The following is a 24167-nucleotide window of genomic DNA, read 5'->3' as shown; positions in this document are numbered from 1 at the left end:
CACATTACAAATTATACAAGTGCCCACAGAGCAATATGTAACTGGCTATAGGCATTATGAACATATCATGCTCTCTTTGACTGGGTTGCGCTGGTCACTTGAATGATATGTGATGTATAAATGATTGGTACTAGTGTTTAAACTTTAATACAGAAGTTTAATTTGAGTTATTCAGTTGTGTAGTATAGCCCAGAGTGAGCTTTACACTTGTCTGGTTGTAATTTGTTGGAAGTGTGGTGGTGCAGTGTATTAAGCTCATAGGTACACAGAAAAGGGTGTTAGCAGCGGCTGGCTGTAGTATGTGGAATTCACTTCCTTTGGAGTTGAGGAATGCAAATGATTTACTGACTTTTCAGAGAAAACTGAAGACCACGTGGATAAAGGTCGATATTGTATATCTCGATTTTCAAAAGGCATTTGACAAAGTACCTCATGAAAGACTCCAGAGGAAATTGGAAAGTCATGGGATAGGAGGTAGTCTTCTATTGTGGATTAAAAACTGGTTAAAGGATAGAAAACAAGAGTAGGGTTAAAATGGTCAGTATTCTCACTGAAGAAGGGTAGATGGTGGGGTTCTGCAAAGGTCTGTTGGGACCGCTGTTTTTTAAACATATTTATAAATAATCTAGATATGGGAATAACCGCATATAGTTCAAGCTTCTCCTACTAACCTACAAATGCACTCGATCTGCAGCCCCTCCTTACCTCTCAACCCTCATCTCCCCTTACGTTCCTACCCGTAACCTCCACTCTCAAGACAAATCCCTCCTTTCAGTACCCTTCTCCACCACCGCCAACTCCAGGCTCCGCCCTTTCTGTCTCGCCTCACCCCATGCTTGGAATAAACTCCCTGAGCCCATACGCCAGGCCCCCTCCCTGCCTGTCTTCAAATCCTTACTCAAAGCCCACCTCTTCAATGTTGCCTTCGGCACCTAACCACTATACCTCTATTCAGGAAATCTAGACTGCCCCAACTTGACATTTCGTCCTTTAGATTGTAAGCTCCTTTGAGCAGGGACTGTCCTTCTTTGTTAAACTGTACAGCGCTGCGTAACCCTAGTAGCGCTCTAGAAATGTTAAGTAGTAGTAGTAGTAATAACTAGTGAGGTAATTAAATTTGCAGACGACACAAAGTTATTCAAAGTTGTTAAAACGCAAGAGGATTGTGAAAAATTGCAAGATGACCTTACGAGACTGGGAGACTGGGCATCCACATGGCAGATGATGTTTAATGTGAGCAAGTGCAAAGTGATGCATGTGGGAAAGAGGAGCCCAAATTATAGCTAAGTGATGCAAGGTTCCATGTTAGGAGTCACTGACCAGGAAAAGGATCTAGGAGTCATTGTTGACGATACTTTGAAACCCTCTGCTCAGTGTGATGCAGCAGCGAAGAAAGTAAATAGATTGTTAGATATTATTAGGAAAGGAATGGAAAATAAAAATGAGGATGTTATAATGCTTTTATATCATTCCATGGTGCGACCGCACATTGAATACTGTGTGCAATTCTGGTTGCTGCATCTGAAAAACGATATAGTGGAATTAGAAAAGGTACAAGAAGGGCGATAAAAAAGATAAAGGGGATGGGATGACTTCTCTCATGAGGAAAGGCTGAAATGGCCTGGGCTGTTCAGCTTAGAGAAAAGACAGCTGAGGGGAAATATGATAGAGGTATATAAAATACTGAGTGGAGTGGAACAGGTAGATGTGAATCACTTGTTTACTCTTTCCAAAAATACTAGGACTAGGGGGAATGCAATGAAGCTACAAAGTAGTAAATTTAAAAATGAATGGGAGAAAATATTTCTTCACTCAATGTGTAATTAAACTCTGGAATTCGTTGCCAGAGAATGCGGTAAAAGCAGTTAGCTTAGCGGGGTTTAAAAAGGTTTGGACAGCTTCCTAAAAGAAAAGACCATAAGCTATTATTAAAATGGACTTGGGAAAATCCACTGCTTATTTCTGGGATAAGCAGCATAAAATGTATTGAACATTTTTGGGATATTGCCAGGTACTTGTGACCTGGATTGGCCACTGTTGGAAACAGGATGCTGGACTTGATGGATCTTTGGTCTGTCCCAGTATGGCAACACTTATGTACCCTATTTAGAATAGCGTACCCTGGGGGTTAGGGGTTGAAGGGTAGTGTTTGGCTATAAAGTGGGATGAGATTGTGGAGGTTTTATCTTTGTGTGTTTGTTTTTATTCCTTGTGTTACTTTGTGATCTGCTTTGAAATGTTGTGAATGATGGAATATAAGTATTTTAAACTAACAAAAAACATACACACATTTTCCAGGGGTGGTGGTTACCGCAATGCGGCATCAAGCTAAGAGAGAGAGAGAAAAGGATTGTTCCAGGCATAGTTTGACCAATTCCCAAACCAGAGGCAACAGAGAAATTAAAAACCCATGCCTTCCCCCTGCTGCTTCATCTGTCCTCACTCTCAGTTCAAAATACAGAAATTGCACACATCTAAATTTAGAAGTACTCTGTGGCATTTTAGAAATCAAAATGTTATTGTATAGAGAAAAGAAATGTTTCAAGGATGATATTTAGTCTTCTAGTATTCAAATCAGACTTTTCACACTTTTTCTAGTGTTAGAACTTCCAAACTGATGTTAAATGAACTCCTGGAGAAACCCAATGAGCTGTGCTATCACAATGCCTACTGGCATCAATGGTAAAGTACACACACATCAATCATAAAACAGATGCATTTTTACCTGCTTATATCCAATCTACTCACCAAAGCCCGAATACACGGGAAAAGTGAAATGAGACAGGTAGGAAAATAGTATAAAACCACAGAACAAGAGCAGGAAAGTCGGGACTGGTTTTTTTTTAAAAAGTTGCTAGTTTACCAGCTTTTCTCTTAGTGGCAACACAGCAACAAAATCACCACATATGACATTATATAACAAGTCATAAAATATATAAAAGCACAATAAAATTAACAAATGAAAAACTATCTGGAAAGTTTACTTATTATTACTATAAATAAAGCAGAAGTATTTGTACGTGAAGGTGAGCAGTAGGAGAGTTAGTGATGTTGTCAACTCTTCCAGTTAATATGGTCCAGTTCGGATGCTAAAGAAATATATCTTTGGTGTGGGAGGGAGAAGCAGAAGAAATAGGTAGAAGACAAGAGAGCGGGCTCTTCAGTGTTTGTTCAGTCATACGAGCCTTAAAGCAGAGCTTCCTGAATTGTGGGTCAGGACCTCACATGGGGTCACAAAACTCACATTTGAGGTCATGACCTGGGCGGCCTCTCCATAGGTGCATCATTATTCTGCACTTCCAGGGATGGTAGGGAGTTCACACAATTTTATTTGGCCGTGATCATGGGCTCACAGACATACTACTACTACTACTTAGCATTTCTATAGCGCCGCCAGGGTTACGCAGCGCTGTACAAGTTTAAACACGGGGAAGGACAGTCCCTGCTCAAGAGAGCTTACAATCTAAAGGTAAAAACTATGTAGTCAGTGTAGGTATCAGGAATGGGAAGGTGGTTAGGCACCAAAAGCAAGGGAGAAGAGATGGGCCTTGAGTAAGGACTTGAAAATGGGCAGGGAGGGCGCATGGCGTATGGGCTCAGGAAGTCTGTTCCAGGCATAAGGTGATGCGAGGCAGAAGGGGCGGAGTCTGGAGTTAGCGGTGGTGGAGAAGGGTACAGATAGGAGTGATTTGTCCTGAGAGCGGAGGTTACGGGTGGGGACATAGGGGGAGAGGAGGGTAGAGAGGTAATGGGGGGCTGCAGATTGAGTGCACTTGAAGGTCAATAGGAGAAGCTTGAACTGTATACGGTAGCGGATCGGGAGCCAGTGAAGCGACTTGAGGAGAGGGGTGATATGAGAGTATCGGTTCACGCAGTAGATAAGACGTGCGGCGGAATTTTGGACAGATTGAAGGGGGGATAGGTGGCTAAGCGGGAGGCCAGCGAGGAGAAGGTTGCAATAGTCAAGACGAGAGGTAACGAGCGAGTGGACGAGGGTTCGGGTGGTCTGTTCAGAGAGGAATGGGTGAATTTTGCTATTATAGAGGAAGAAGCGACAGGTCTTAGCTGTCTGCTGGATATGGGCAGAGAAGGAGAGGGAGGAGTCAAAAATGACTCCGAGATTGCGGGCTGAAGAGACGGGGAGGATGAGGGCGTTGTCAACAGAGACAGAAAGTGGGGGAAAAGGAGAAGAGGGTTTGGGTGGAAAGACAAGGAGTTCAGTCTTTGCCATGTTCAGTTTCAGATCACAATGAATATGCATTAGAGAGAGCTGCATATAATAGATCTCTGCAACATGCATATTTACTTCATACATATTCATTGTGGTAATCCTGAAAACTGAATATAATTAGGTTTGCCACCTCTATCTAGGCAGCGGAAGCCATGAGCTTTCTACTATCCTGAAAAGGATTGCATGTTCCCTCATAATACTTAATTACCCCAACCTTGTATGACAGTTTCACACAGTCCGGGAAGTAGCAAACTCAATAATTAGAAAGAAACCCAGTGTTCAGTAGAGGCATATTTTCAAAGCACTTTGGGAGGCTGAGTTCCATAAGTTTCTATGGAACTTTGGGAGGCTAAGTGCTTTGAAAATGAGCCCCATAGTGATATAGTTTATTAGCATTGGTATCTTACCCAAAGACAATACAAGCAGTTCAGGCATTTATATGGTGGAACAGCATTTCACGACACGTCTACAGCCTTCTCTCTTCTTCCTCTCTCTCTCTCTTCTCTGTCTGACTGCTTAGTTAGCAGACCTTTTATACCTTTTTTGTCCCATAGATTCCTATGAACATTTTACTTTCCCACCTGCACTTTCGTCATATTTGGCACATACATCCAATTATGACCAAGTCTCAACTTCAGAGAGTTTGCTTATCTCTTATCCAATTAGGACCAAGTTTCAACCTTAGTAAGTTTTCTTATCTCCAAGCTTCGCTCATCCTTAAATTTAACTTTTCTGCACCTGGCCCAATTATTTTTTATAGTTTCTCAGCATGCCTATGTCCAGCTGTACATAACCCTTGCCAACTTTGTAACTCTGCCAAGGTTAATCAGGCTGTCACATTTCTTCAGTGAAGTATCAGGACTGAGAGGTGCTATGATTCTACAGGCCTAGTTTGCTTTAGGAAGCCTGAACCTGTTTTTCATTGCATTCAATTTGTGACAATTATTTACAAAACCTGACTGGCTACCTGTGTGTCTAGGAGAGAGTTGAGAAGAACTACTTTAAAAGAATGAAAGAGGGGAGCATACTGTATAAGATACATACAGGTGGCGTAGCTGTAGCCTTCCAAGAAGGATGGGGTCATATATATAAAGCAGCCAAGGCTACAAGCCTAACTGGGTGCCTGGATGTTTCAGACAACTGCCTCACTTATTTTGGTAGCTCTTCGGCTGATTATACAGCTTGGTGGGAAACTACTGATGTTGATTTAAGTATGGGACATTTAAGAATCAAAGAAGAAATGACTGGGCCTAAAAACGCCTACCCGCAGAGAACATGGAGGCCATAAGAACATTTGAATAGCAACATTGGGTCAGACCGATGATCCATCTAGGCCAGTATCCTGCTTCTAGCAGTGGCCAATCCAGGTCACAAGTACCTGGCAGAATCCCAAATAATAGCACGACTCCATGCTACCAATCCCGGGGACAGCAGTGATTTCCCCATTTCTATCTCAATAGCAGACTATGGACTTCCTCCAGGAACTCGTCCGAACCTTTTTTTAAAATAGAGATACGCTACCTGTTGTTACTACATCCCATGGAAACAAGTTTCAAAGCTTAACAACTTAAATATTCTTGGGGAAGATAACAGAGGTAGAGCAGGACTGAAGGGTCAGGGAAAAGACATGGTGTGTGTGGGGGCGGGGGGAGGGCCAGCAGGTGCTGGCTAAAGTATGAGAATTTACATGTTCATCTACCTCAACTACTCTGGTAGAGAAAGTCACACAGGAAGACAACTGGACAGGCTGGATGGATCTACTGGTCCTTATTCGTCATCATTTACTATACTATATATATTGTGCTCTACTCTAAAAACTAAATGGCTCTTGAATGTCACCTTTTGAAACCAGTACTAGATGAACAATTAACCTGTTTATATGTATTTCCACTGAAGTATCTCCATAATTTATTTCCATTTAACATAAAAGGGAAACACACAAAACCCTGGCTAATATTAAAAATGAACCCCAGGCCACTAAAAAATGCTCTCAAGACTTAAATCAAACCATTAATCCAAAAAAGTAAATCATCAAAATATGCCTGACTTTTTTTTAAAGGAAAAACCATAAGCACAGAACACTTAGACAAATTTTCTCTCACTAGATATGGAAGGAGAAATTAGACCTTACCTGCTAATTTGCTTTCCTTTAGTCCCTCTGGCCCAGGATTGGACTGATTTAAAGCTTGAGAGCATTATTTCTTCTAACTTTATGGAATTTATATCATGTCCATGCCAAACCCACTCCTCACATTACTTTGAGTTACTGAAATTACACTACAAAGAATATCACTATGCGCTCTCTCATTCTCATGTCTTCATTGTACTTTCCTCTGTGGCACAATGGTACATGAGGACTTTAGTAAAAGAGAGGTAGTTGTGGTGGTCAAGAACTTACCTATTGTCATTCATCTGTGTGTATCGGGGCTGTGGGTCAGGATCTTGGTCATTGACATCGTAGCTAGCATTAGGGTCCTGGTAGGGGAAGGAAAGAAAACAGAAGTAGAAACACTGTCTTTTCAGTAGCAGCTCAAGGGGAGGTACTTTAGGCATCTTCTAGTCCTCAGAGCGCTTACAATCTAAGGGGCTCTTTTAGTAAGGTGCACCAAGCCCTAATGCAGGCTTAGAATGCTTAAAAAAAAAAAAAGGCTTACTGCAGAATGAACTAAAGTGTCCTACTGCACGGGTACAGTGTTTGAAGCCACTGGGAACTTGAGTGGACATATACGGAACAACTTCTGCGGCCAAATCAAATGAAGCGATGGTGACGAAAAAAGGGGAATGGCACTAGAAAAAAGAAAGGGAAAAACCTAGCCGAGGCCTAAATGCGGCCTAGCAAGGTAGAAAACAAAGGAAACTTAAAAACTGGACTAAAAAAAATCTAAAAATATAAGGGAAGAGGGAAAAGGGGGACCCGAACAAGGGCACACAAAAAACCTTCACAAAAAAAGAATTTGAAAGGCACAGAAAAGCTCTTCCAGACCAGACCCAAGAAGAGACACTGAAAAAAACAGCCTCTTTTCACCGTAGTAGAAAAAGAACTGCGGTAACCAGGCCCTCGTGGCGGGTGGGAAGGCACTTGCTGCATCCCTGGTGGGGCGTTTCTCTCGAGCTCCACAAAGCACTGTAAAGCTTGTTATAAGCTCTGGACCGGGCAACGCGGCACCACGTTACCCATCTGTGAGAATTAATGGCCTGCTTGTCCTCAGATAAACTATTTTTTCAATATTTCTTGAGGTACAGTGAAAGCACTAACCACCTAGTGTGTTCACATTACCGTGCGCTGTTACTATTCTAATTTGCCTGCAAAAATAAAATAGAAAAAATGTCCTATTTCACTGCTGCAGTAAAAATTAGCTTAGGGTGTGGGAAAGTCCCACATTAGGACATGCTAAGCCTATTCTTTACTGCCCCTAAGTTTGTGCTTCAGACAATGGCAGGTTAAGTGATTTGCCCAAGATCAAAAAGAGGTAAGAGATTTTAATTCTGGCTTCTCTGATTCTCAGTCTGCTACTCTAACCATAATGCTACTCCACCATACCACTAATAAAAGGCATGTAGACGAGATCAGAGTGAACTGGTCGAAAGGAGTACAGGATGTCAGAAACAGAAGGAAGCCTTCTGCGAGAAGAAGAGGACCTCGGCTGGCGGGGGTTGGGGTCCCCCGTCAGCAAAGGCAGGAGACGGCGGGAGGGGGGGGGGGTCGAGGGCCAAATGTATGGGGGCCAAGGCCCCCCAGGCCCCACGTAGCTACGCCACTGGACTTAACATACATTAAAATCATAACCCCCTCCCGATATTCAAAGCTATTTAATCGGCCAGGAACAGCTCTTGGCCGGTTAAATAATGTTTAAGCACCTAACCTCAGATATTCAGCAACTTTAGTTATCGCTGGCTGAATATCCCAGTTAGCGGCTAGCTGCTAAACGGCTATATGGTGCGACATAGCTGGTTAGGCACAGATATTTAGCACCAAATCGGCTAAGTTAAGTGGTCAAAATAGGCTGCTTAAATAACAGGCCTATCTCTGGCTCCTAAACCAGTTAGCATTGAATACTGGCATAGCCAGTTACTTTTTAGCGGCCAAAATAAACCTGGATATTCAATTCCAGTCGCCAGAAATGGCCTGGCATTGAATATCCGAGGTCAGCGCCTATCGCGGCACTTATGCAGGCTGCCTTCTGCGGCTGAATATTGGCCCCAGAGTAAATATTAAGCCTGCACATCTCTAAACTCTAAACATAGTCAAGTTGAAATGTTTAAATGACCCAATTTGTCATGAATATACAGCTTTACATACCTCCAAAGAAATGCATGATGCTTTAAAAAAATTTATTTTTACTGCACGACTGAACTACACATTAAGTACTATCGCTATAGCAGGCACTCATGTTTCTAACAGGCTCTGTAGAACTATGCACAGGTAAGAGGGGAGGCACAAGGTTTCCTAATACATACCAAACCCTAAATTGCAGAGAACATGAGTGACTATAATACTTCAGTCTTAGCAGCACACTGATCCTCTGCCCCTGTCAGATTTAAGGTTCTCTTGCTTGCTTTCCAGGTCTTTTGTCAAAATACACCATCATATCTATCAACACTGATTGTTCCGTACTCCCCAGTTTGGTTACTGATATACTTAAATGACCATTGTATGGTTTTGCCGGGTCCCCGTAAAGCTCAAATGGAGAGCACTTGCCACAGTTCAAGCAACTGGTTACTACTCTAATTACCATGAACTTTCTCTTTGCTTCATGTACAATTTCTCATTCATAATAGATTTTCTAAATGTTAAACATCCATAGTTATCCCAGTATGTTTATGATACCGTATTGTAAAACTGGATTCTTACAACAAATTACTTTCTTATGCATTATTATTTGTTATGTGTCCAATACTGTTTGTTGTAAGCCACATTGAATTCAAACTTCTTTGCGATAATGTGGGATATACAGTGGGGGAAATAAGTATTTGATCCCTTGCTGATTTTGTAAGTTTGCCCACTGACAAAGACATGAGCAGCCCATAATTGAAGGGTAGGTTATTGGTAACAGTGAGAGATAGCACATCACAAATTAAATCCGGAAAATCACATTGTGGAAAGTATATGAATTTATTTGCATTCTGCAGAGGGAAATAAGTATTTAATCCCTCTGGCAAACAAGACCTAATACTTGGTGGCAAAACCCTTGTTGGCAAGCACAGCGGTCAGACGTCTTCTGTAGTTGATGATGAGGTTTGCACACATGTCAGGAGGAATTTTGGTCCACTCCTCTTTGCAGATCATCTCTAAATCATTAAGAGTTCTGGGCTGTTGCTTGGCAACTCGCAGCTTCAGCTCCCTCCATAAGTTTTCAATGGGATTAAGGTCTGGTGACTGGCTAGGCCACTCCATGACCCTAATGTGCTTCTTCCTGAGCCACTCCTTTGTTGCCTTGGCTGTATGTTTTGGGTCATTGTTGTGCTGGAAGACCCAGCCACGACCCATTTTTAAGGCCCTGGCGGAGGGAAGGAGGTTGTCACTCAGAATTGTACGGTACATGGCCCCATCCATTCTCCCATTGATGCGGTGAAGTAGTCCTGTGCCCTTAGCAGAGAAACACCCCCAAAACATAACATTTCCACCTCCATGCTTGACAGTGGGGACGGTGTTCTTTGGGTCATAGGCAGCATTTCTCTTCCTCCAAACACGGCGAGTTGAGTTCATGCCAAAGAGCTCAATTTTTGTCTCATCTGACCACAGCACCTTCTCCCAATCACTCTCGGCATCATCCAGGTGTTCACTGGCAAACTTCAGACGGGCCGTCACATGTGCCTTCCGGAGCAGGGGGACCTTGCGGGCACTGCAGGATTGCAATCCGTTATGTCGTAATGTGTTACCAATGGTTTTCGTGGTGACAGTGGTCCCAGCTGCCTTGAGATCATTGACAAGTTCCCCCCTTGTAGTTGTAGGCTGATTTCTAACCTTCCTCATGATCAAGGATACCCCACGAGGTGAGATTTTGCGTGGAGCCCCAGATCTTTGTCGATTGACAGTCATTTTGTACTTCTTCCATTTTCTTACTATGGCACCAACAGTTGTCTCCTTCTCGCCCAGCGTCTTACTGATGGTTTTGTAGCCCATTCCAGCCTTGTGCAGGTGTATGATCTTGTCCCTGACATCCTTAGACAGCTCCTTGCTCTTGGCCATTTTGTAGAGGTTAGAGTCTGACTGATTCACTGAGTCTGTGGACAGGTGTCTTTCATACAGGTGACCATTGCCGACAGCTGTCTGTCATGCAGGTAACGAGTTGATTTGGAGCATCTACCTGGTCTGTAGGGGCCAGATCTCTTACTGGTTGGTGGGGGATCAAATACTTATTTCCCTCTGCAGAATGCAAATAAATTCATATACTTTCCACAATGTGATTTTCCGGATTTAATTTGTGATGTGCTATCTCTCACTGTTACCAATAACCTACCTTTCAATTATGGGCTGCTCATGTCTTTGTCAGTGGGCAAACTTACAAAATCAGCAAGGGATCAAATACTTATTTCCCCCACTGTAAATGTCACAAAGTGCATTCTATTTCCTAGCCCCATTTTTGTGGAATTCCTCTCTCTATTTAAGAAGTGAACTTTCATTAAAGAAATTTATATAACTACCGAAGGCCTGGTTTTTCAAGCAAGCCTATGCTGCTTGATCGGTCTGACAGCACTGCCTCTGAGGCACAAATTAGAAAACAAATTATTTGATTAATTGTTTTTGATATGTGTATGTTTCTTTCCTTTTTTTTTTTTTGTAGTTCTTCTCCCCTCTCTCTTGAATTAATACGTAATCCGCTTTGCCCTGCTTGACAGTTAAAGTGGTATAGAAAGTTTGGAACATATAAATAACCTCACAAACCTCAAGATCAGATTGAAATGACTCAAAATTTCCTGCCAATTAAAATCTGTGACTAGAGATTGATCCCAAATCAACAAAACTAGGAAGATGTGACAGAGGGATGCTGTCCAGTTTTGAAAGATTTGTACAAGTGGTTAAGAGTAGCTTCTAATCAACACAGAATAAATACTGCTCCTGCATTTTGTATATGCAGACATGTAGTTCTGGTCAGACTCTCAGGTGGACGATCAGTCTTATTTTAGGGGCACTCAAAGCTCATAATATTAGGAACACGAGGGAGCAGTCGGATGGATAGCTACGGGTGCCTTACAGATGTGTTTCTAAATGACCGCGTTTGTGACACTTGCGGCATTCTAAGGGTTAGATAAGCTTCAAGTAATTTTACTTACATAATTCTCTTGCAGATCAGGATGGTTCTGTTCAATCCCATCATCCAAGATGGAGACCACGATGCCTTTACCTGTGTAGCCCTCCTCCCAGGCCTTTTTTATATTCAGGTCGTGATGGTTGACATCATTCTGAAGAATACAAACAGAATGGATTCATTTTCACCCTACTGCCTCCAACAAAATCCATCACATGGTAATAAAAACAAACCTTTCTGTAAATTTTGAGAATAAAATGAACTTAAGTTGCCTTACAACATCACAAAGCGCCATCTTGCACTGGTGTTCAGACAACCAGAGAAAAACAGCACTAGAAAAATAATTTGTTATTTGAAAGGGTTTAATACTGAAGGAGTGGAGGAGTGGCTTAGTGGTTAGGGTGGTGGACTTTGTCCTGGGGAACTGAGTTCGATTCCCGGCACAGGCAGCTCCTTGTGACTCTGGGCAAGTCACTTAACCCTCCATTGCCTGCCGCATTGAGCCTGCCATGAGTGGGAAAGCATGGGGTACAAATGTAATAAAAATAAATAAAAAACATAGATAAGAACTGAACAAATCAAGTACTATTTTAGACCCATATGGTCAATGGAAGGGAAGGGGAAAAGAAAAGTAGATGTTCTTGCTCTGAAGGCCTATCCCTGACCAGGTTTCAAAGTATCAGAACAGTAAGGGCTTATTTTGCAAAAAGGGCCGCTTCCGATTCTGTGTGCCAAACACTGCAGCAACAACAAAATACTTTTTATAGCTCAGGTGTGGAGCTGAACTAGAATCTTTATCTACTGGAGAACAAATGGTGCAGGAGTCAGAATTCCAAGGCCAACCTGATGCTGATGCTAAAAAAAAGTGATTGTCACCATGCCTGTGGTTTGTATTTACGAGTGCAGAAAACCAGAATTTTTTTTTTTTGTTACATTTGTACCTCGCGCTTTCCCACTCATGGCAGGCTCAATGCGGCTTACATGGGGCAATGGAGGGTTAAGTGACTTGCCCAGAATCACAAGGAGCTGCCTGTGCCTGAAGTGGGAATCGAACTCAGTTCCTCAGGACCAAAGTCCACCACCCTAACCACTAGGCCACTCCTCCACTGTTGCTACTATTGGAGATTCTACATGGAATGTTGCTATTCCACTAGCAACATTCCATGTACAAGTCGGCCCTTGCAGATCACCAATGTGGCCGCGCAGGCTTCTGCTTCTGTGAGTCTGACGTCCTGCACGTACTCACAGAAACAGAAGCCTGCGCAGCCTTCTACATGGAATGTTGCTAGTGGAATAGCAACATTCCATGTAGAATCTCCAATGGCAGCAACATTCCATGTAGAATCTCCAATAGTATCTATTTTATTTTTGTTACATTTGTATCCCGTGCTTTCCCACTCATGGCAGGCTCAACGCGGCTTACATGGGGCAATGGAGGGTTAAGTGACTTGCCCAGAGTCACAAGGAGCTGCCTGTGCCTGAAGTGGGAATCGAACTCAGTTCCTCAGTTCCCCAGGACCAAGGTCCACCACCCTAACCACTAGGCCACTCCTCCACTGTTGCTACTATTGGAGATTCTACATGGAATGTTGCTATTCCACTAGCAACATTCCATGTACAAGTCGGCCCTTGCAGATCACCAATGTGGCCGCGCAGGCTTCTGCTTCTGTGAGTCTGACGTGCAGGACGTCAGACTCACAGAAACAGAAGCCTGCGCAGCCTTCTACATGGAATGTTGCTAGTGGAATAGCAACATTCCATGTAGAATCTCCAATGGCAGCAACATTCCATGTAGAATCTCCAATAGTATCTATTTTATTTTTGTTACATTTGTATCCCGTGCTTTCCCACTCATGGCAGGCTCAACGCGGCTTACATGGGGCAATGGAGGGTTAAGTGACTTGCCCAGAGTCACAAGGAGCTGCCTGTGCCTGAAGTGGGAATCGAACTCAGTTCCTCAGTTCCCCAGGACCAAGGTCCACCACCCTAACCACTAGGCCACAACTTGACTTCGTTCTTTGTCTAGATGCACCCCAATTTTTTTTTAATGCAAAACATGCCGACTCTCAAGCCATTTCTGTGCAAATAGGTGCATTTGGTGCACTGAAATAGGCGTTTATAAAGTTGTGTGCTATGCACATAAAGTTATGTATACAGCCCTTATAAGGGCAAATACAAGAAGCTCATACTTATGTGTGTATTAAATGCATAAATATTTAGAATGATTATACATACATATATGCACACATATGCGTGTAAATGGTAATATTCTGCTTGAGTGCTATACTATGAATTCCCACTTAAATAGCGAGTAATAGCCTGAGGGGTGAACACGGGGAAAAGCATGGGTGGGACATAGGAGGCACTTCCACTTACATTGGCTCTATGGCTGGTTTACTTTAAGCCAATACCAGGTTACACTAGTATTGTAACAGAATCTAAGCACCTTAGTTCCGGTTTAGAATAGGCTCCTCCTACCACACGGCCAATGGGCACCTAAATGGAGATGCTCAGTTATACAATTACCCCTTTATATGCCCAACTTTACCCAAACTGGGGGGAAGAGTTAAGGTGGGGTTATTTTGTAAATGTGCGTTTATGGGTGTACATTAGACCAGAAAAATGTGTGCAGCAGATGTAGTTACATGCATAAATTCCCTGGGATAATTTTAAATTCATTTTGAAAATTCTAGCAGTACTTGCATAGGAAAAAAGTATGCATGTACTGTAGTACCCTAAATCCAGCTACAAGCTGTAGATCAGGGGTTCTCAACTCAGTCCTCAGGACACACTTAGCTATTCCGATTTTCAGGATATCCATGTTGAATATGCGTAAGACAAATTTGCAAGCATCATCTCCACTGGGTTCAGAACCCCTGCTGCAGAGTTAAGATTACAACCTCTCCCCCAATCCCATCCGGTGGTGTCAGTGCTGCAACCACAACTAAAACAGGAAACAATTTTTGGCCCAGAAATCAAACCCACCTTTACTGATCATTTTTCTTAAGTTTTTATTTTTAAACTCTTTCACTGTGAATTCTATTCTTGAACATGCAACTTCCAAGTTCTGACCAAACTAGCAAGTTCCAAAGAGCCTGGATCTTCATTTCCTTTTTACTTTTGTTTGTAACTGAATTAAAACTGAACCTAACAAGATGTCAAAACCTGAAACAAGACCAACAAAAAGAGAGTCCAAGTCTCCCGCAAAAAAACACATAACAACAAAGACAGCGGAAGAGAACCAAAATAGACCAGACAACGACCACAAAGAGTAAGAGCACCAAAAAAGTTTTATTGGGCCCCTACACAGCATGTTTCAACCAAACGGCCTTCTTCAGGGGTCTTCAAATTGACGTACATAGATGTTCCTCCAGAATTCACATGGAGAAAAACCATAAACGCTGGTGCTGTCCGAAATCGAGCAATCCAGAGTTGTCAAGCCAGTTCTAGGAAGGAGATTTTCATCCAGTCCTGGATCTCTATCCCCCTCATGCATTGTGGGACCTGTAGCACTGTTTTAATGGACAGAAACAGCTACTAAAGATACCACATTGCTTTGGGATGTACGTTCTAAACCAAAAAGCCTCTCTTGGAATAAGGTGACTAGTTGGCTTTTCCCATCTGCAAAAACCTTTTCTTAACAAAAGTCCAAATCAAAGTATAAAGCCAGTTTATCTTGGCCTTACTTCTGCGTACTGAATAGAACGCTATTAGAATTCTAGCATTTTAAACAAATATAGGTGGTAAAGAAATGTGGCAAACTGGAATGCACTTTCCTAGTTAAGCTATTGGTATTCGTTTTAAAGTTATTAATGTGCAGGGACTACTGCCCAGCAACACTTCTAAAATTCACCAAAAGTTACGCATTTAAGAAACCTGCACAGGACTTGATCATTTCTTAAACTCAGTCATGCGCGATTTGAACAGGATTTGAATTCTTGAGGTTTTTGTCTCTCTGTTTTAAATATCTGCAGAAGAAAAAATATAACAAACAGTTCTACAGGTAATAAAAAGCATAATCATGGGTCCTGCGTAATGATCAGATCCTTCTATAAACTATGAATACCAGCAAGGTAAGTCTTAATCCTCCCTATCACACCCTTCTTCCCTATTCCCCTTGACACATTCTCTGAATGTCCATCCCAGTGCACGTCAATAAATGGAAAAAAAAAACCTTGTGCTAGGAAGTGATGTCACTATCTTGCAGGAAATTGTACGTCTCTCCATTTAATATAGTCATCCCAGATCCTGTAAACAAGTTATACGACCATATTTCATGACTGTCAGCTTAGACATTAAGGGGACCTTTTACTAAGCGGCGGTAGGCCCAACGTGGGCTTACCGCTTGCCATTCCAGAACAACGCCTGGCAGTAGTCCCCCCCCCCCCCAGCGTGCACCATTTCCGGCGCTACAAAAATATTTTCTGTTTTTGTAGCACCAGTGCTTATGCAAAAGGCACCCACCGACAAGGACAGAAGGGTTACCGCCAGGTTAGTGTGGAAGCCCTTACCGCCACCTCAATGGGTGGTGGTAATTGCTCCTTCCCCCCCTGAAATGGCCATGCAGTAAGCGGTTCACTTACCGCACAGCCATTTCTTTTTTGGGGGAAAAAAAAAGAACCTTTTACCCCAGGGGCGTAGCCAGACAACAGATTTTGGGTGGGCCTAGGCAAGAATTGGGTGGGCACCAAGTGTTCTCCCCCCCCCCCTCCAAAAAAAAAATATCAACTGGTGGAAAAACGCTTCTTTCCACCTTGGCAGCAGGAATGCACTGAAAACTGAGCGTGCGCAGGTGTCGGTGTCATGGAGAGTAGCGTTTTTGTTACCATTAGGGGGAAATCTTCAGCTGGCGGAACTTGGGATTCCCACCAGTTACCACTAAACATGTGCTACTGTTGGGTGGGCCTGAGTCATAAATGGGTGGGCCCTGGCCCACCCAAGCCCACCTGTGGCTACGCCACTGTTTTACCCGCTGTGGAAGCAAGCATCAAAAACACGCTAATGCAGGCCCCCCTTTTACCGAAGTTTATTAAAAGGACCCTAAGCAAATAAAAATCCAGTTTCAAAAATAGTGTCTCTGTTTGTGGTGTGTCCTTCTGTTTCCAACTTCCTGCCAATTCTGTAAAAAATTGCCAGCTGTAAAAAAGTTGCTAGTTTATGGGCCTCAGCCTTAATACCTGCTGCTTCATAATGTAATAGAGAGCTAACCAGCAGCAGTAATACCTGTACTACTTATTTTTCAGCTACTAGATATGTGACAAGCAAATCAAGTCACTTACTTGGATTGGGAGCACAAATGTTTGCTCATTTTTATTTATATTGGCACATGGGAGATTTTCAATGATAGAGAAACTTATAGGAATAGCCTTTAACCTTAGGGTGGCGTTCCGCTTGGGTGAGTTCTTACTGTGAGAATTTCTCCTTTTCACAAAAATGTTTTTTTTTTATATATTATTTTACTTTATATGAAACTTTCTACCCATGACCTCTTAGTTAGTTCTAGAACCCTGGTTTATGTTACTGACTGTCTCTAGTGAAGCCATGCTGCCTCGGGTCCTGTAGTTCATTCGATTTGAGAAATCTCCGCTTTAGAAGCGTTTCCATTAGTTTGCTCACCACCGAGGTCTCGCCTTGACTACTGCAACCTACTCCTCACTGGTCTCCCACTTAGCCACCTATCCCCCCCTCCAGTCCGTTCAGAACTCTGCTGCACGTCTTATCTTCCGCCTGAACCGATACACTCATATCACCCCTCTCCTCAAGTCACTTCATTGGCTTCCGATCAGGTACCGCATTCAATTCAAGCTTCTGCTAACCTACAAATGTACTCGATCTGCAGCCCCTCCTTACCTCTCAACTCTCATCTCCCCTTACGTTCCTACCCGTAACCTCCGCTCTCAAGACAAATCCCTCCTCTCAGTACCCTTCTCCACCACCGCCAACTCCAGGCTCTGCCCTTTCTGCCTCGCCTCACCCCACGCGTGGAACAAACTCCCCGAGCCCATACGCCAGGCCCCCTCCCTGCCCATCCTCAAATCTCTGCTTAAAGCCCACCTCTTCAATGTCGCCTTCGGCACCTAACCTCTACCCAGGAAATTTACACTGCCCCAACTTGACATTTCGTTCTTTAGATTGTAAGCTCCTTTGAGCAGGGACCGTCCTTCTTTGCTTATTTGTACAGCGCTGCGTAACCCTAGTAGCGCTCTAGAAATGTTAAGTAGTAGTAGTAGTATTACATATAGCAGTGATTTAACCAGAGCTGAGATTGTGATGTCATAATGCCTCATTCCACCAATGCCTAAGAGCCAACCTCATCAGTGATGTCACAATGGCTTGATTGTCCTATATTTGTCTCACTCTTATCTATTAGATTGTAAGCTCTTTGAGCAGGGACTGTCTCTCTTTGTTAAATTGTACAGCGCTGCGTAACCCTAGTAGCGCTCTAGAAATGTTAAGTAGTAGTAGTAGTAGTCTGTAATTCCCCAGACCATGGGGTGGAGGGTGATGGGGTAGAGATGGAGAGAAACTTCGTGCCCACTCATTTTGGCCATCTGACGTTGCACAATCTATTTTTTTTTTTCTCGTTTATGAAGTCCCCAAATCAAAATCTGGAAAATAAATCAACTGCTGCATAATCAGTCAGTCAAGAACCAGCAGTTAATGCTTTGCTGATTGCACAGACGCCCGGTGAATACTGCACCCACAGACATAGGAGCCAGCTCTGTGGGTGCTTGAACACCCTCAACAGTGATCAACATTCTTGACTATGTCCCAGGAGAGGTCATTTCCATTGGGTTTAGAGAACCCCCCATCATTTTGAAAAGTTGGTTCCTACACCGATTGTTAGCAGCTGCTATGATCACTATCTGTGGTTTAGTGAGCTTTCACAGACTCTCCTCCCTTAGCGCCTCATGGCACACTAATAACTTGGTTTTCTACACTTTGCTTTTCATGGCAACATAAAATTAAGGCTGAGTCAAATCATCAAGCGGGTAGAAGCAGACCGCACCTGACTGTACTAGAAAACGTTTTCCAGCCAGAAAATAAGACCCCCACCACCACCAAACAGAGCAACTATTACATTCTATACAGCACTCTATCATCTTGAAAGCTAGCTGTGACCCTAGTTTAATGTAATCCTTATAAGCCCAAACTGCTGATGTATGCATAAGATGAGTGAACATAGTGGTTTTTAAATTATTCTTGTGGCCACAGCATTATGATTATTTACGAACACTTCACGCATACTCAATAGTTAAGACTGAAGCCTGGAGAACTGATGCCACTGTTCACAAATTTCAAACTTGCGTCGATTCAATCTTTTGACTAAGTGTTGCCTTGTATGACTTTACTGGGGAAAGACTGCTGAGAACTTTATACTGTTTGCTTTAGTCGTGGGAAAACACTGCAAAGCCTTAGTTGACAGGAAAAGTTATACCAGCCACATAATCCTAAACTCCACTGCCTGGCTCATCATGACTACACAGACAGACTGGCTGCCACACAGTAACAATTCTCCAAAGAGATCATGGCAACAAATTTTATTACAATTTTATCAATAGAAATCAAACAAAATAAAACATGGAAAAGAAAATAAGATGATACCTTTTTTATTGGACATAACTTAATAAATAAAAAAGGTATCATCTTATTTTCTTTTCCATGTTTTATTTTGTTTGATTTCTATTGATAACCTTAAGAGTGGACTAACACGGCTACCACACTCCTCTACATTACAATTTTACAAAGTGAAGTTTAGGAAAAAGCCATCAATGGATTAAAAGTGGATTGTACGTTTTGTTTTTTTACTGCAAAGTACTTTAATGTTATTTGTTTTATTTTAATTTCTACAAGCCCGAAAGCTATCAAAAGCAGTATACATTCAGGTACAGGAGGTATTGTTCTGTCCCTAGAAGGATGTACCTGAGGCAGTGGAGGATTAAAATGTCAAGGAGCTGCAGGGGTATTTGAACCGGGCTCCCTGCTTTTCAGCCTGCTGCACTAACCATTAGGCTACTCCCTCCACTCCAAATGCCCCCACGTTATGGGAAACAGCATTTCTAAACCACAAAAATATAGCAAATATTTTATAAAATTTAAAAAGAATAAAAATGAATTAGAAGCAAGCTTGCCTTAAGTTTTCCTTGGTATAACATTTGGGGAAACAATGGGGGTCCTTCTGCTAAGGTGCGCTAATGGATTCAGCACAGCACGTGCTAAAGATTACTGTGCGCTAAATGCCACGCAGCCCATTACAATCCTATGGGCTGCATGGCATTTAGTGTGCACGCTAAATCCGTTAGCGCACTTTAGTAAAAAAGATCCCAATGTGCGCTAAAAGGGCTAGGTTTTTTTTAATTTTGAAAACTTCAACTTTATTATTTTTTAAGGAAACACTATACATACTTATAAATCAAACATTACCATGAGATCAACATGAACTACAGTCCTCAGTGAAAAAGTCCACATCAAGGAGAGAAAGCACAATATATCAAATAAGTACAAAGAAAAATAAAGTAATACTGCTAACCATTGAGCCAAAAACCAATACGTTCTCTATTTAAATGATCTTCTACTTCTGACAATTTTTTTTAATTTAAAAGCTTAAACATAGTTATTAACTAGATGCCTATTAATATATGGAATTACTTTTGGAAGTAAATACAACCTACAAAGTGACTGATGCCAGGAAATGAAATTAGTGGTTAAGCATAGGATCATGAAGGAAAAGGATCTTAGGTGCCATCACTGGTACGGTGAAATCCTTTGCTCAATGTGCAGTGACCAAAAAAGCAGATAGACTGTAGGAAAGGGAATGGAGAATAAAACAGAACACATTATAATGCACTTGTATCATTCTATGGTACAACTGCTAGGCACCTCATCTAAAAATAAAAAATAAAAAAGTCTAAAAAATGGCATAAAGTTGCCATTTAGACGGTTTTCTTTCCAAAATGTCCAAATCACTAAAACCCATTTTTAAGACATTTTCTGCCATAATGAAACAAAACAAAAATGTTCAGGGCTGAAAGTTGGACGTTTTAGTCTACACCTGTTTTAACGACGACTAATCACTATTCAAATGTCCAAAATCTTATATCCTGCAGGGGTAGTGCAACAAGCTCAAAACCACAACCCTACGCTTCTTAATTTCTACAGTTGACTTTAAATCTGTGGGTGATTAAAGTTTTGGTGGAACCTCAGCAGCAACTCATTTCACATAGGAATAAACCCTGTGGCTTGCCTGCATCTTCATCGGCTTCACTTGCAAAAGGAATTTAGGCTTATAAATCTTCATATTTCCATAATGCAATACAGTATAAACTTTAAAATTTATCTTTTCAGTTTCAATATAGTATATTCAGACCCAAATATACTATATCGAAAATGAAAAGATAAGTTCTTTTTCAAAAATGGTCCAAAAAGATAGACACACTAAGCACAAAATGTCCACCAAACATCTAGGAAATAGCCATTTTTGAAACAAAAGATGGCCACATTCACCACTTGATTTTTGGACGTTTTCAGCAAAACATCCCAAAGTTGGATTTAGACGTTGTGATAGTGTGTTTTAAGCCTGTAAAATGTATTGGGTACTTCCTGAAGAGTATTTCTCTAGTTTGTCCAGCAGGTGGTGCATGTTTATGTTTTGAAGCTGCTGCAGAAGAAAGGCTGTTTTCTTTGTTTAAGCCAGGGGTTTTCAACCCAATCCTTGGGGCATAACCAGCCAGTTGGGGTTTTCAGGATATCCCAATTGAATTCAATGGGGAAATCCTGAAAATCCTGACTGGCTGGGTGTGCTCCAAGGAATGGGGTTCAAAATCTCTGGTTTAAGCCTTTGGAAAGAAAGTCTGCAGTATACTTTCAAACTTGCTGTTCTGGGCTCTGATTGGCCCAGTCGCTCAATTTCATTTGGAATTTATTGGCTTTTGCCCCAGTCTTAGCCAGGAAGAAGAGAAAATAGGATCTCTTTGCTGAGGCTCTGTGAACAGTTATATGTCCTGATCTTCCCAGGACATATATAAATGTTTAGATAGTTGTATAATTGATTCACATTTCAGTTATCTGTTATTGTTTGCTGATTGCACTTTTTCTGTTCATAGTTCAATATTTTTAAGCAAAATGCAAAAAAAACACTAACAATTACAGAAAAAAAGCTCAGCTTAAACACAAAAAATGTGGAAACAAACTCTAACCTTAAATAATAAATTCCAATACACCTCCAACTATGATCACTTTTTCATGTTTTCTTCTTTTTCTTACACGCCCTTAACTCGTTTTACTTTTAGACATTTGCTAAAAAGGAGGACAAAAAGCCTCAGTAGTCGCAGGTTAATACTGTGGAAACCGGGCACTGTTGGTCTAACCCAGTACATTTTCAACATGGAAACCACAGCTCCTGCCGATTTAGACCAATCATCAGCAACCCCCCACCCCAGCAAATGTCTAATATAATTACTTTCTTATGTCTGGTTACACAGCAAAAAAGCATTTAACTCTTACCCTAATACCCTATTCACAATGTACCTTTTCCACTGTATACGTACCCAATCTGTCCAAGGATTCTGTCCTACTGATGTGATACGTTCTCATTCAACTCTTGTCAGTATTGTAGTCCCATAATTCTTCTGAATCTCCTAGGAAGTAACCTCACCCCCCATCTCCAAGAAACAAACAGTGCGAGACAGAGGGGAGTTTCTTGGAGATGGAGGGTGAGGTTACTTCCTAGGAGATTCAGAAGGATTATGGGACTACATTACTGACCAGAGTTGAATGAGAACGTAACACATCAGTAGGACAGAATCCCTTGGTCAGATTGGGTACGTATACGGTGGAATTGTTAACCTGTTTATTATCTTGTAACCTTTCACTTTGTTCCATGTAAGCCACATTGAACCTACCATAAGGTGGGAAAATGCGGAATATAAATGTAACAAATAAAAAAATAAATTGTGCTCCAACTTCATCCTGATTCCAACGGGGACCCGTTTCTCCGCCACCGGCTTCTGCAGGAGAAACTATCCATTTTTTTTAAGCATGTTGCTGAGACCTCACATTCACCGGCAAAGAAAATAAACAATTTTCAGTTTATTGCCTCTGCCTTTCTGGACTGACTAAGAATCCTGGTGATTTGTGTGTTGGGTCTGTGAGTGCTTTCTGGGTTAATTTGAGAGCAGGAGACACACCCAGAGGTGGCTGGACCCAGTCGGTGGGAGGAAGGTGCTACTGTAGAGCACAAGCGGCAGGTGCAGGTGGACCTGAGCTGTGCTGTGGATAGACCCTCTAAGTGGCCACAGGGTAACCCCAGGTGGATGGCTAGGGCTCATCAGCTTGGAGAAAAGATAGCTGAGTGGAGATATGACAGAGGTCTACAAAATAATAAGTGGAATGGAATGGGTAGATGTGAATTGCTAGGGAGCCACAATAAAGTTACTAAGCAGTCCATTTAGAATAAACTTCACTCAACATGTAATTAAGCTCTGAAATTAAAAGTGGTTAGTACGGCAGGGTTTAAAGAAGGTCAGGACAAGTTCCTGGAAGACAAGTTCATAAACAGTTATTAAGGTGGACTAGGGGAACATCCACTGCTTATTCATGGGATAAGCAGCATAATATGCATCTTACTTTTTTGAGATCTGCCACGCACTTGTGATCTGGTATTGGCTACCATTAGAAACGGAATACTGGGCTTGATAGCCCTTTGGTCTGTCCCAGTATGGCAATGCTTATGTACTTATGTAAGAAAGGAAAATACTGCAATCATTCTACTCACAATGTACCACTGCTGAGGAAATTTGGGATCAACTGGTTCTGAGAAAATGTCTCTCTTCTTTCTTTGCTTTGCTACTTGCTGTTCCAGCCACTGCACCTGAAAACACACAAAACGAGATTAGAGGATGCTTTAGAGATGTTTTAATCAACCATATAGTTATTTCAATTACACCTGCATATGCTTTCTTTGCATAAATGGATGAAGGAGAATGATCTTTGGAACTGGCAACATCTGAACTGTTTTGTGTTAAAAGATAACTGTGTAATCTAGACCCCCTCCCAACCTTTACCTTTCAAGGTTTTTTTCATTTCTGGTTAGGATACAGATTATAATTTTGTGCATTATCTTGGATTCTGAATTGAGTATACAAGTCCAGGTCAATCATGTGATGAAAGTATCAATGTGGCAGTTACAAAACGTTCATAATTTGTAAATTTATATGACATAAGAGAACTTGGTTATTGTGATCTATGTGCTAATATGGAGTACATTAGATAACTGTAATGTGCTACATTGTGGCCTGAAAAAAAAAAAAAGCTTTCTAAGATTCAGTTGATTCAGATACAGCCACCCAGATTCTCAAGGGTCTGAATGTCTGATCTTATTTCCCCATCTTAAATTTGATGCACTTGTTACTCCTTGACCATTGAATCAAGTTTAAACTACTTTCTTTAACTTTCTGAACTTTGGATAAATTGCCGCTTTACGTGAACTGAACATGGCCAAGACCGAGCTTATTGTCTTCCCTCCCAAACCCACCTCCACTCTCTATCTCTATTGATAACACCCCCATCGTCCCCGTCTCATCTGCCCACAACTTCGGGGTCATCTTTGACTCCTCCCTCTCCTTCTCCGCGCATATCCAGCAGATAGCCAAGACCTGTCGCTTCTTCCTCTACAACATCAGCAAAAT

The 24167-nt window shown here is 41.9% G+C and overlaps 1 protein-coding gene across 3 annotated transcripts in view; it reads right to left on the bottom strand.

Moving 5' to 3' along the window:
- FURIN (furin, paired basic amino acid cleaving enzyme) overlaps positions 1-24167 on the bottom strand; it is a 336167-nt gene that overhangs the window by 105144 nt on the left and 206856 nt on the right. For all 3 annotated transcript variants that reach the window (XM_030189649.1, XM_030189650.1, XM_030189651.1), the window contains exons 4-6: positions 23255-23350; positions 11507-11635; positions 6630-6706 (exon numbers count right to left, since the gene is read on the bottom strand). In XM_030189649.1, the coding sequence (XP_030045509.1) occupies positions 6630-6706; positions 11507-11635; positions 23255-23350 (302 nt within the window). The remainder of the gene's footprint in view (positions 1-6629; positions 6707-11506; positions 11636-23254; positions 23351-24167) is intronic.

Source organism: Microcaecilia unicolor, chromosome 1, assembly GCF_901765095.1.
Source record: "Microcaecilia unicolor chromosome 1, aMicUni1.1, whole genome shotgun sequence".
Lineage (NCBI taxonomy): Eukaryota > Metazoa > Chordata > Amphibia > Gymnophiona > Siphonopidae > Microcaecilia > Microcaecilia unicolor.
The sequence above is the reverse complement of the archived record's forward strand: the minus strand, read 5'-3'. Positions and strand labels throughout refer to the sequence as shown.